Here is a 13,122-nt window from a genome sequence, read left to right as displayed (position 1 = left end):
AGCTCACAAAATCAAGGGAGTGGATCAAGGAAATCTCACTCCTGTACTCATATTGAATTTAGAAAATGCAGAATTACAGTATGAAGTAATGAAACAGTAGAAATGAAAGATAGGGGCTGATATTAGAGAGTCAGCCTCTCTCCTAGTCTAATTCTCACTCCTTACTCCCAAAATCTGTATTCTCTCTCTCCAACCTGTTACCAAATACCCTCACGCCTCGGCTCTCATGCTTCCCTCACTACCCAAGCCATGTCGCAAGTTAGTTACAACCATATTTCCCAAAGCATTATTTACCATTTTACCCTCTCTTATTTCTTCTACTATAGTGAAAAGGTAGGGGTGGAATTTTCCTTGATTTAGGATTGGAAGCTTCTATTCCTCTATCTCCCAATACCCTTACATCATCAGGGAATGTAACGGACACCTTCAAAACTTTCACAATATTCTCCCGTTTGCTCTATTATCACACTCCTCCAATTGCAAGCTTCTCTTTCATAGCATAAAATATGCACAAACCTGCAATACCATGATTTGCATCACATTCAAACATTAGACTACAAACTACAATAATTTTAATAGACTATAGTCAATATCACCCAAATCTTTATACTTAAAATAGTCAAATCAAATTAACCATATAAGATTCTAGCAGCCTCATTCTTGATTATTGCTTACCAAAATTTGCAGTACTTCTTTCTTTATTTGTCATCAGCAGCATGAAGACTATTCCACATCCATTCATGTGATAGATAATTGACAGATCATATATGTGAGTATCAACTCATCATGTTCAACATGCCCATTGTTAAATCATTCGTCAACATAGCAGCAAATGTAGGTCTCATGGCTGCCAAGGAACAATGTTCTTATGCAATAGCCCTATCTCATCCTCTGCTTGTGCCTGTCCATAGTACAAAGGCCTTTTACCCTATTCACATATTATGTTTCGAACCTCCAGCAAAAATGAATAACAATATAATGATAAGCTAAAACAGATAAAAGCTAGAAGAAGGTTAAAGCAAGCAGCAAAAGACAAAAGTGAAGAAGAAGAGGCTGATTGGGGAGCCACAAATCTGCATTATTTTGTTCTACACTACCGCAACTTATGAGAGACACTGAAATTCCTATTATTAGAAGTAACAAGTATGCTTCTCACTCTTAAGGAAATATGAAGAGTGCCACCACTCAATTGGAGCAAAAATATATAGCTCAATTTCGATATAGTTATCTTTTATATTGGTTTGATTGAACCTTATCTACAGTGAACTTTCTCATGTTCGGAATAAGATATGCACATCCAATAAGTTATGTATGTTGGACAGCTTCAATAGTTGAAAACTACATATGGGAAAGAAACCTGATAAGTTCAGTTCTTTGTCTCATTCTCTGGATGATCAATGGTTATCTGTCCTTTGTCAAAACCTTCCGGCAATAGATGCTTATTTTCCATCTCACTACATAGTGTGGATGCCAATTGATTTCTCCCACACCTACAAAGTCCACCACAGAGCTCAGACAAGACAAGAGAATCAGGAGCCATCGACCTGCCCAACATGTCCCTCAAGACCTGCACAGCACCATCAAAGTCTTCATTATGCAAGAAAGCAGACATCAACATCTTGAACGTATGCTCATTCGGATTACAACCACTCCTTATCATGCTCCTATAAATAAGAAAGGCACGCTCAGAGTTCTTTCTCGCACACTGCCCGGTGATCAGTGCTGAAAAGGTTGACGCATTCGGGACCAAGTTCTCCTTATCAAGTTCCTTAACCAGATACGCAGCCTTTTTCGTTTTCCCCTCCTTACACAATCCCAAAATCAATGCATTATAAGTCAGTATATCAGCCTTAATCCCATCCCTCCTCATCTCCTCATAAAGCCTTGTCCCCATTTCGCTGTTCCCAACTGAACTATACCCATTGATCAAAGTATTGTATGTCACAATATTAGCAGCCACATTGCAACCCTTCATCTCATTGAAAACCTTGTTAGCCTCATGCAACTTCCTCTCCTTGCAGAACCCATTGATGATGGTGTTAAAAGTAACCACATTTGGTTGCACCCCATTATGCTCCATCAAGGACTTAACCTTCAATGCCAAACTAACCATACCCTTATTACAATACCCTGAAATCAATGCATTAAACGACACAACATTTGGACTCAAACCCATGTCCCTCATCTTCTCCAACACCTCAAAACCCTTCTGCAACTCCCCTAACTTGCAATAAGCACATATAACCATGTTAACAGTGTATACGTTGATCGAAACACAAGACCTACGCATCTCGCAGTAGAACAACAAAGCTACCTCAGGCCTCTGCAAATGAATCAGAGAACTCATGAAAGCATTGCAGGACTCAACAGTGGGGAAGAACCCATACTCCTTCATGCGGCAAAACGTGTTAGTGGCATTCCTAATCTTATTCAAATGCGCAAAAGTCTTGAAAAGCGCATCAAAAACAAGAGGGGTGGAATCACACAAACGGTAAGAACACAACAATGATTCAAAGAGCTTAGAAGGCAAATCCAAATCCAAAGCGCCTGAATCAGCGATGATCCTCTTGAGGAGCGTTTGAATGGCTCTAAAGTTTCGGTTTTTGGCAAGAGTATGGAGTAAGATGGCATGTGTTTCAAGGGAGTGGCAACTAGGGTTTTGGTTTTGGACCCAGTTGGAAAATTTGAGGGAGAGAACGGCGTCATTTTTGAGCTTGAGGAGGATGTGTTTGACCCTGAAGGGTGTGAGGGAATGTGAGAAAGGTTGGAGATTTTCCCACTGAGAGTGAATTATGTGGCTGTGGGAAACGTTAATGAAATCAAGGTCTTGGCCTTTGGCTTGAGGAATGGTTTGATGAGGAATGGGTATGAAGAAGGAACTGTTATTGGGAATCCTCTTACTTGGCTTGGTCCTAATAGTGGAAGTGATGGATTTGAAGGGTAAGGGAGAAGAAGACTCGATGGAAGAAGTTGAGAATCGATGGAAATGGAAGCAAAGGTTTCTCCAATTTCGTAGGAAAAGGTTCAATGAACAATTCCCTTTTCCAATGGGAGTGGCCATTGGCCCTTTCAAGCAAACCCGATTTTGCCAATGTGATTCCAAGCTTTACCATGTCAGAAAGATCTGTGTCATAAGGTCAATTTCAGTTTCTACATAGTGCTCTTCCCACTCTATAGGCACATCAATTGCTTTGAATATCTAATCATTGCAATGGTAAGAATTCAGTCAATTTCTATGAATAATTAACAACTAACAAGTAAACATAATAATAACCATATATAGCAACATATAGAACTTGGGAAAAATCAAATATCAAAGTGAAAAAAAGTTCATCACTGGTAAAAGAAAAGAATAAACAAAACAAATTCATCCACACTTATATCTAAGTTTTCTGAACATGCATTTACACAGACCTACAACCATATAGATGCCAGCACTACCGACCCTACATTACACAACAACAGCAATGTTGATGCAATAACCACTTTTCTGAGCATCTCCCCAACAATAATGAGAAAGCATACCAAGTGATGGAAATATGACGAAATGAACCACAGGTCCTCAAATTTTATTCAAAATCAATCCCAATGAGGCATGTGGGCATTCACATTTTCTTAAAATTTTAAACTACATATATAATCATCGCATTTTAATAAAATAATTCTCCAACATACATCTTAAGCTGAAAATGTTGACTTTATCAGATGAGGTATAAACAAATAAATCATTAGTAGTAAAACAAAGGAGTTCCGCTCGCATCAATCAACCATCCATCCATGAACCAAAAAAACAAATAAATAAAAGAAAGAAAATATATGAAACTGTAAATAGGGATGTACATGGTTAAGGTTAACCAAAAATAAACAAACCTAATTTCAGTTAACCAGAAATTTGGATTAGGTTAGTAAACCAAACTAGTTTTAAATAAGAAAACTGGTTATTAACTGGTTACAAAGTAGTAAGGCAGTTTTAAAAATGAAAACCAGTTTTAAAAAAGTAATCGATTTTGCATTTAAAAACTGGCTTTTTTCATTTAAAAACCAGTTTTATGCAAAATCAATTATAACTTATAAACCAATTTTTGACACTTTAAAAGGCTAGTTTAGCCTTTTTACCATTATAAAACCGGTTTTTTACCCTTTCTAAATGAAAGATCATCCAAATTTGCCCTATCGGATCATATTATAAATACCAAAAATGCTATTTGCACATTAAAATCAACCACCATGTACACAAATACATGTATAGTTTAACTCGTTTTTAATGTGTATTTTGTATTTCAATTTGTATTCTACCCTGGTGGCTGATTTTGACATACACCTAGCATGGTTATATAAATACACATATGAAGAACATATCAATTTAGATTCACATTCTAAAAAATTGTTAGTATCATATTGAAAGCAACATAGTCATTAAAAGCTGCAACAATATTCCTTAATATGAATTCACTACTAATCAACATGTTAAAAAAGTAAGAGCACATATCACCAAAACAATAAAGACAATAGAAAGTAACGACAACTTGCTGATAATACCATTAGCAGCAAGGAGAATGTATGTTTTGATCAATTTCAACACAGCCTATCATTCTTTTCCTCTAGTTTCTATAAACAACAGCTAAAATCAAAGAAAAAGCAGAGACAATTATGCATAATTTGAGCTAAGTGCAAGTAGAATACTAACTTGTTTGAGGCATTGGATTCTCTTAACTCAGCATCAGAAAATGCATTTGTTTGAGAGATAAGCCCGTCAACACTGGCAGAAACATTTCCAACATGATCAACTACAATGTCCACTTCCCTGCATATGTATTCTTTTGGGTTCTCCACTACACTGCAAAAATGTAAAAAGTTGCAATTCGTCAGTGTCATGTTAACATGTGAAGCAACCAAACAAACTCTTTCGTAGAAAAACTTGGAAAGTGCATGTACCAAGAAAGACAGAAAATCTTAACCAAAATAGACTATGGAATCAAATAGACCCCAAAAAAATGGAAAACGAATCTAAGACCAAGTTTGTACTGATATAGGCTCTGCACTGTGTTAGAAAAATTCTCCATCAAAAAAATTATTCACAACAGAAAAAAAATAAACAAAAAAACAGAAGGCTAAAGACAAAGGAAGAGAACAACTGTGGCATTGGCATATAAGTAGAGGAATAGAGGACCTACCGGAACTGAGACAATGACGGCGACTGGAGGGCACCGCAGGAAGGCGGCGACGACGACGACCGGACGACTACTGGAAGACGAGGACACGGGAGGCGACAGACGGCCGGAGAACTTGGCGCTGCTGAGAGCGTGAGAAGGGAACTTGCGCTGCTGATTTTATTTAGGAATTAGGGTATTTTGACAGCCTGTAAATGGAGAGAGAGAGAGAGTAGAAATCTGTTTGATAGATTCGACGATCTCCGGGGAGAGAGTGGCGGCGCGCAGGTGATAGTGGCGGCGCGCGGGTGAGAGTGGAAGCTGCGGAGAATATTTTTTACATTTATTTTTTAAAAAATTAGTAATTAAATTAGTTTTTTAAAATTTATAAATTAATTATTTTTACTCTTCTGTCACTTAATAAATAGTTTTCGTCAATAATTAATGATATATAACATTAACTGATAATATATATTATAAATAACATTTAACTACACTAAATTGATAAATTTTTATAAATATATTTATTTAATTTCTAATTAAATATATTAAATTGTTAGGTATAATGTATAATATGAGTTAACGTTTTATATTATTAATTATTAACGAAAATTGATAAGTAAGTGATTAAAAGACAAAAATAATTAATTTATAATATTTATGAAGTATTAATTTAATTGATAAATTTTTTTAATAACAAATTTAAAAATTAAGCTATTTTTTAGGACTGATTTAATTGATTAACTTATATAGTTAAACTTGTTAAAAAAAGTGACTTAATTGTCTAACATTCTAAAATATAAAAATATCTCAAAATTAGAGGATATTTTTGTGTCTTGACCCTTTTTTATCGTGAAAATAAATAAATAAAATAACAAAAAAACCTAATTACACTACAATATACATAAGGATATCTACTAAAAGAGAGACACAAATGATAATTAACATTCCGAAAAGACTTTTCTCAAAATCCACTACGTCGATACTACAAAATTAATTAGTATCCATTATTGGCGAGAGATCTTTTTCTCAAAAATTTTGTTTGATAACTTCATGAATGCTTTTAGTTTTTACGTTATCTTCACCAGGTGTATTATTATATCAAAAAATGGTAAATATTAAGATTATATTTACCACACATTAATTATTCTGTTTTTGAATTCATACATTTTTCTTTGTGGAAAATGATGTATAGGATGTATTATATGTTGAATATTTGTCATTTATCTAAAAATAAATTTTTGTAGACATATCCCTAAAATAAGAAAACAAAAGATTATCTTGTCAGTAAAATTTACATGATTAGGAAGAAAAATAATGCTGTAATTCCTGTAAAGATAGGAAGATCGCAGGAGTACAAACTAAACTTGTATACTTAATATTAGACTATATTATCCTATACAGAATATTACATATTATTATTATTATTATTATTATAACTAGATCTGAAAAATTATTAATGCATTTTTTTATAAATAAGAGGATACACGTCAACACGTGTAATATTGACTAACTAATATTATTAACTTATTTTAGCACAATATTATTAAAATTCTGTGCTGGAAATTTGAAAGCAGGAACTACATATAGTCCCTTACCTCAGCTAGCTTTGGATGTTTCAATAAAATTAAAAGGAGCTTTGGCCAGATTTCAATCACAAACTCTCACTGCCTCACAGCTTGCATTGCAATTTCTGAAAGTGACGCAACATTTATTATATTCGCAACTTGTCCTCTCGTTATTAATCTTTAATTTACTATGCATGCATCATGCAGGGAGCATTTAACACAGTCCATAATAATGTGATGTTTTAATTTTACCATCGTTTATCTATCAAAAAAACCACCATTATTTAACTAATGGTAGATTGCTAGCTATGATTTTTTTTTATTGGTAGAATTCGTTTATGGATATGCATGTCGTTCAACTTTGTGTATATATATGGGTGAATGTGTGCTTGTTATAGTGTCTAAAAATTATTGTTTAATTGTCAAAATAATTAAATAATTAATTTTAAATTTAGAGTATAAAAAATAAAAAATTTAAATTTTACTATAAAAAATAAATTAAAAAAATTAGACACCAAATAAAAAATATCATAGAATTGGCCATTTGATAAGATAATACAATTTTTCTATATTTGAAAGTGCTAAATATGTATTGCGTATTTGAAAGAATCTAATTTTAATATATTTCATATATAATTAGTTAGTCATATTTTTTTAATTATTTATGTAATTAATATAAAAATAATTATTTTATTGATATGATATTATATTATAAGAAAAATATTGAATACTATTAGATTTAATGTTTTTTATTAGTAATGATTTTATCGTCAAATTTATTGGCAGTTGAAGTAATAAATTCATCAGCGCAAACTATTACGTTGGAATTTTGTTTCTAATGATAAATTCGTTGGTAATAATTGGAGGGAAAATTTTTAAAAAAAGGCGTAAAAATTAAGGTGAGATTTACCAACGAATTTATCCGCCGATAACCCTAATTAGTGGAATGTTGTATTTCAGTAACCACAAATTCATTGTCATCGTATTTATCCATCGGTAAATCTGACAATAATTTTGGCCTAAATTCAAAACGCGCACCCTTTTCTCCTCACTTTTTGAAACCTCTTCTCTCCCCATCCCTCTCCTCTCTCTTTCGGTCTCCCCTAACCTGGAGGATGTGACCCAGCAATTTTAGCATATTAGGGAGGACGGCAACAACTCCTATGTTTTTGTCATCAATCTTGACGCAGTGTGGTGAGAGATCGTATTTGAGTCGTACAAGAATCATGTCTACAGGCCGGGGTCGTTCTTCGCCAGCAACTAACACACCTCCACCTTGAGGGTTTCACCCACCTCAGCCACCAGCCTTGCAGATCCCAAGGATATCGATTTACGAAAGCATGCTCACAGTCTCACTTAGAGCTTACAGAACCAGGGTCACCAACTGCATCTGGCTGAGGAGAGGAATAACGAGCTCCTCGCACGCATGGTAGAAAGGAATACTTGCGATGCAGAGGCAGAGTTCCTGAGGCAGGAGCTAGGGTAGATGTAACACCCTTACTATCAAAATATCATATTTAAGTCATGATATCGCTAACGGAAAGATATTACTTGTGTTCATTGTAATTAACTACAACGTTCATCAAATGATCCACAGAATCAAGTAATCACAACTCATATCTTCAACTAAGAGGCAAGATATTCATAAATCCTAATCTACCTACCAAAAGGCTTCAACTACTGTTTCTGATCCATTTTATTACTTTAAAATCTATCATCATTTAATCAATTTTATTTCTCCAAAACACTCCAATTTGATTCATATGACTCACACATTTACTAAATATATATTCCATATCAATTTAAAATAATTTCTTGAAATAACATAAGTTTAAGGAAAAATCTCCTACCTTAAGGTGACTCAACTACACGATCAGACTAGTGGCAACAACATTCACATTAGCTCTGATAGAGATATACGGCTATCGCGGTAGTGACTTTTAGCAACAATCGTGGCTATGGACAAAGGTGGCAGTACCACACAACAACAGTGACAGTTCTTAAAAACAAAAGATCAAAAACAACTGCAAATAGGACAACACGAAGCAAGATAGGGGCAGTTTTTTGGCAAGCTTACCTAAATAAGAAGTGGTGGCAACAGCTTTTTTGGCGAGCAAAAGCAGCGGTAGTGACTCCCTTCAAGCTCACCAACAACAACCGTGGCTGAGCGAAACTTGAGCAACAACAACAACAGCTCTAACCATGGTATCCAGCAATAGCAGATCCATTTTCCGGCAACCAGGGGCACGACGACACGATAACTATAGGAATGACGAAGATACTCCTGCTCCGTCACGTTTCCTTTTTTTTTCTTTTTTTGCATTTGTTCTCTCCTTTGCTGGGTTCGGCGATGCAAGGATTTCCTTCTAGTAGCGACTTCTTCGATGACGACGGTCGTGGATCTGGCAACAACCCAATAGCGACGGCAATGGCACTGTCCTTCTCTCTATTTATCTTTCTCTTTCATCATCTTCTTCTTGGTGAACTCAATGTGGTGGTGACTTCGATTGGCGACAACAATGGTGGTGGAAGCTCCAGCTACGACGGGAATGGCCACCTCCTTCCTCACCTTGTCACGTCTTCTCTCTCAACGCCTCTCTCTCTCACACCTCAATTTGGATCTCTCTCTCCACCATTCTCATGCTCGATAGCAACTCCCAGTCCTGCTAGCGTCATTCTTCCCTATTCTCCTTCGTTCTCTTTTTCTTTCTTCTTCTCTGAATATGTGTGTAAGAATGAGAGATAGAAAAATTGTATGTATAGTGACTACGAGAGGAGAATATGTTTAGAAATTAGGGTTAGGGTTAGGAAAAAAAGGTAAGGGGTAGTTTAAAATTTTTTAATAAAAGTGAGGGATAAAATAATAATTTTTAGGACCAAGGATAATTCAGTAAAAATTTATTTTAGCAATACAAAATATTTATTTGTCAACTTACTAATTAATTTAAAATAACTACTAATTTAAAAGTAAAAATATCCTACTTAATTTTTTTCATAAAATTAAATTTAAAATCTCAAGATCAAATTAAATCATATAAAATTTTTATTATTTTTTAATTTCTAAAAATTTTAATTTTAAACATAAAAATTACTCAAATTATTATAAAAATCTTTGAATTCTAATTAATTTAAACTCAAATGACCAAAAATTATATTTAATTATCTTTAATAAAATAATTTTTTAAAAATAAAGTTTTGAACGACTAAACAAATCAAAAGTGGTTTATAATAAAACTTTGAAAAGGTTGGAATCTTACATTATATTCACTTTATAAAAATTTTTACCCTCAACAATTGATGAGACGTAAAAAGTTGCATAAATTAAATTTGTTATAAAATATGAGAAAATGTACAACGAAATACAATCGTTACAAGACAGATCTAATAGGTTCGTGTTAAAATAATTTTGCTCACATTCACACACTCTTGTTCCCTTGACAAATCAAATATTAGGCACTTTTCAATTTATTCATCACACTATTTCAAGTTCATTTGAACATCCAATGTCATAACTTACACCTCATCTTACATCAAAAGCTACTTTACTTGAATTCTTTTCAAACTCTCTTCTCGATCCATCAACCTTCTCAATGCATTCCAATTCCATAATCTCTTTATTCTCTCATAACCTTCCATGAGAAATGACTATCCTTTCAACCTTAGATCCTCACCTTTCATACCTCAAACATAATTACTTTAAATCTCATTACATCCATCAACAATAGTTTGCATAACTTAAATTTTGATTTGTACATTGACTTGCTTTTCAGATAATTCACTCAAGAACTTCAAAGTTTGCAACACCAAGAATCAATTCAAACACTAAACATTATTATATTGAAGGTATATTTTTACCTCAACTTTCACTTCAAATATCCAACCTCTTCAACGTAATCTAGCTCAATATTTCTTTTTTTTTTCTCCTAACCATCCAATAAGTCCCAAGAAGGGACTAATCTCACTACCAACTATAGATTACAACATTCCAAAACTTAAGCTTTTTTTTGTGACTTTAAAGAAAACAAACAACAACAAAAAAGAAATAAAAATAAACAAGAAACTGCCTAAGAAAGACAGTCCCGCTGAATACTACTCTCAAATTCTTTCTAAAGCAACGGAAGTTCCACTTGAGGAGAAAAGGTCCTCATTGCAATCTTTGCCATGATGTCTGCTACTGTGTTTGCATCTCTCAAGATCAACCGGAGATCAGCACGCTATTTCCAAGACATGATATTTTAGATTTTTAACACCAAAGGATCAATAAAACTAGAGTAATCCTGTAAATTATTGATAATAGTAAAAGCCTTCACACAGTCTGTCTCACATATAATATCTCTTTGCTTCGAGTCCCATGCTAAAAGAAAGTCTCTCCAAATAACAAACAACTCTCCTTGCAAAATGCTACGACTCTCAATTGTTCCTAAACAGCCTCGTTGCCACCTTCCTTTCCAATATCTGCTAACACAAGCAAAACCAACCCGAGCACTATTGCCAGGATAGCTAGCATCACAATTAATCTTAAAGGTACCCACTGAGGGAGAAATCCAAGAGCCACTAATGGTGGAGAGGATAGATAGTCGTTGCAACTCAAAAATATTTCGGAGCTCCTTTTCCAAGGACAAGGTCATACCAGTCACCTTGTTTGTAGTCCAATGCTCGTGAGGATGAAAGATCTCGTTATTTCTTGAATGCCAAATCCACTAGAGATCAGAAAAGAATCTAAAGGAGCGGCGTTTGCTATTATGTAAGAACCAACTCATCAAATCCACTAGTTGACCGGAGATCCCCAAAGCATGCATGCCAAACTAGTTGGGCTTTTGGACAATCCCAAATGCAATATAAAATCGATATCTGACTTGAGAAATATCGTGGATAGCTATCTGTGTGCAAAATACCCCTCCTAAAATGAAATGTAGCAGTAGGAAGAGCCTCCCGAAGACATAGTCAGGCCAAAAATTTGTGTTTTTCCGGAACATGGTGATGCCAAAGCCAAAGCCAATTACCCATATCCTCCTAACTAAATATATTCTTACTAAGTCACAAATAACCACTACGAGCATCATAAACCTTTAAAGCCACACCAGTCCAACAATAACCAACCTCTAGACCAGCTTGAACATCCAGATTGTAAGAGTTAATATTGCTCAACAGAGACTGATTTAAAGGAGAATAGACATTTTCCAAAACTTAAGCTTAATCACTCCTTAACTTTACTAAGTTCTTCATAAAAAATTTATGCAACTTTAATTATGCCTCTTAAATTTATAATCAGCAACTCCACTCTAACTATAGAATTTCGAAAAATACTAATTCTACAAATTCGACACCCAATAAGGAACTCCAATGAAACATTATCACCCCACATTACTGCAATACCTTAGCTAAATCATTGCATTGTGAGCCACAATCTTCTGTTCCTTGAATCACTCAAGGCTTAGCATTTCTTCAATCTTTAAATTAACTCACTAGGTTGATTTTGACTTCTGAATTATGAGATTAACAAGAGTTTTCTCTAAAATCCAATACTTCACAACTTCTTGCAATGCCACAGCTTACGGAATTCACTTTCTAATTCTCCAAAACGACCAACTATTTGTATCAATAAGAATTAAGACCTCACCCTTGTAGTTATCCTCTTTGACCTCTTATTGACCTTAATAATCACTAATCAATTTATTAGTTAAAAATCTTTAGTACTCCACAATTCTTAATTAACTAATTATCCATTTTTTTAAATTTTATATCAACATCATCATGAATCATAAAGGTTCTTATCTAACTTAATTTTATCCAAACCAGAATTATCAAGAAAAGAGTATTATCTCTTTTTGTGGCTATATTCTAATGTTATTTGACAATATGTCAAAATATCACTTATCTTGTAACAGATTAGGGACGTGGTTTATGGCTAAGTTCTAAAACAACAAAAGCTTAGAAGGATTTATCATCATAACAAAATTGATCTTAACTTTATTTGAATTCTTTCAATCGGGTCACATTATTTCTAACTTCACTGTCTTTACTTTAAGTAGCAACCTCTTAGAATTCTCAAAATCCATATGTGTATTAAGCAAACTAGCTCTTTCGAGAATAAAAAATCCACACACAAAATCAAACAATTCAACCATTACAATCAGAACAATAGCAATTTATCAAACAAAAACCTAATCGCATCCAAGTAACTTAACATTCACTCAAGTATAGTTATCCTAACACTAACCTCCTTTGATTCCTAACGTCCTCAACCTATCATCACTAGCTTCTTAACATTTTTAGGTTGTCTTTGACAATGTATTAGCGTCCACATATACGCAATTCAATAATACTAAGTTGGTCAGAGTTAATACCACGAATTACACAAAAGTAAGCCAATGGCATTAATCGAAAGACGGTCATGCGCATAA

At 34.1% G+C, this 13,122-nt stretch overlaps 1 protein-coding gene across 3 annotated transcripts; it reads right to left on the bottom strand.

Moving 5' to 3' along the window:
* Positions 1-8: 8 nt before the first annotated feature.
* LOC107464028 (pentatricopeptide repeat-containing protein At4g26680, mitochondrial) lies at positions 9-5,473 on the bottom strand. 3 transcript variants are annotated; one of them, XM_052254130.1, is made up of 5 exons: positions 5,175-5,473; positions 4,688-4,837; positions 1,358-3,199; positions 676-952; positions 9-516 (listed from the first exon to the last, which is right to left on the bottom strand). In XM_052254130.1, exon 3 carries the CDS (start codon positions 3,059-3,061, stop codon positions 1,367-1,369), a length of 1,695 nt encoding a protein of 564 aa, XP_052110090.1. In that variant the 5' UTR covers positions 3,062-3,199; positions 4,688-4,837; positions 5,175-5,473; the 3' UTR covers positions 9-516; positions 676-952; positions 1,358-1,366. The 3 variants fall into 3 exon arrangements, with proteins under 3 accessions (XP_052110090.1, XP_052110088.1, XP_052110089.1); XM_052254128.1 differs by having other exon boundaries at positions 676-901; XM_052254129.1 differs by having other exon boundaries at positions 676-901; positions 1,358-3,124.
* Positions 5,474-13,122: the final 7,649 nt, after the last annotated feature.

The sequence above is a fragment of the Arachis duranensis genome, chromosome 9 (assembly GCF_000817695.3).
Source record: "Arachis duranensis cultivar V14167 chromosome 9, aradu.V14167.gnm2.J7QH, whole genome shotgun sequence".
NCBI lineage: Eukaryota > Viridiplantae > Streptophyta > Magnoliopsida > Fabales > Fabaceae > Arachis > Arachis duranensis.
The sequence above is the reverse complement of the archived record's forward strand: the minus strand, read 5'-3'. Positions and strand labels throughout refer to the sequence as shown.

Excerpts from the sequence above, each read along its gene's own strand:
- LOC107464028 (XM_052254130.1), bottom strand. The coding sequence starts at position 3,061 with ATGGCCACTCCCATTGGAAAAGGGAATTGTTCATTGAACCTTTTCCTA.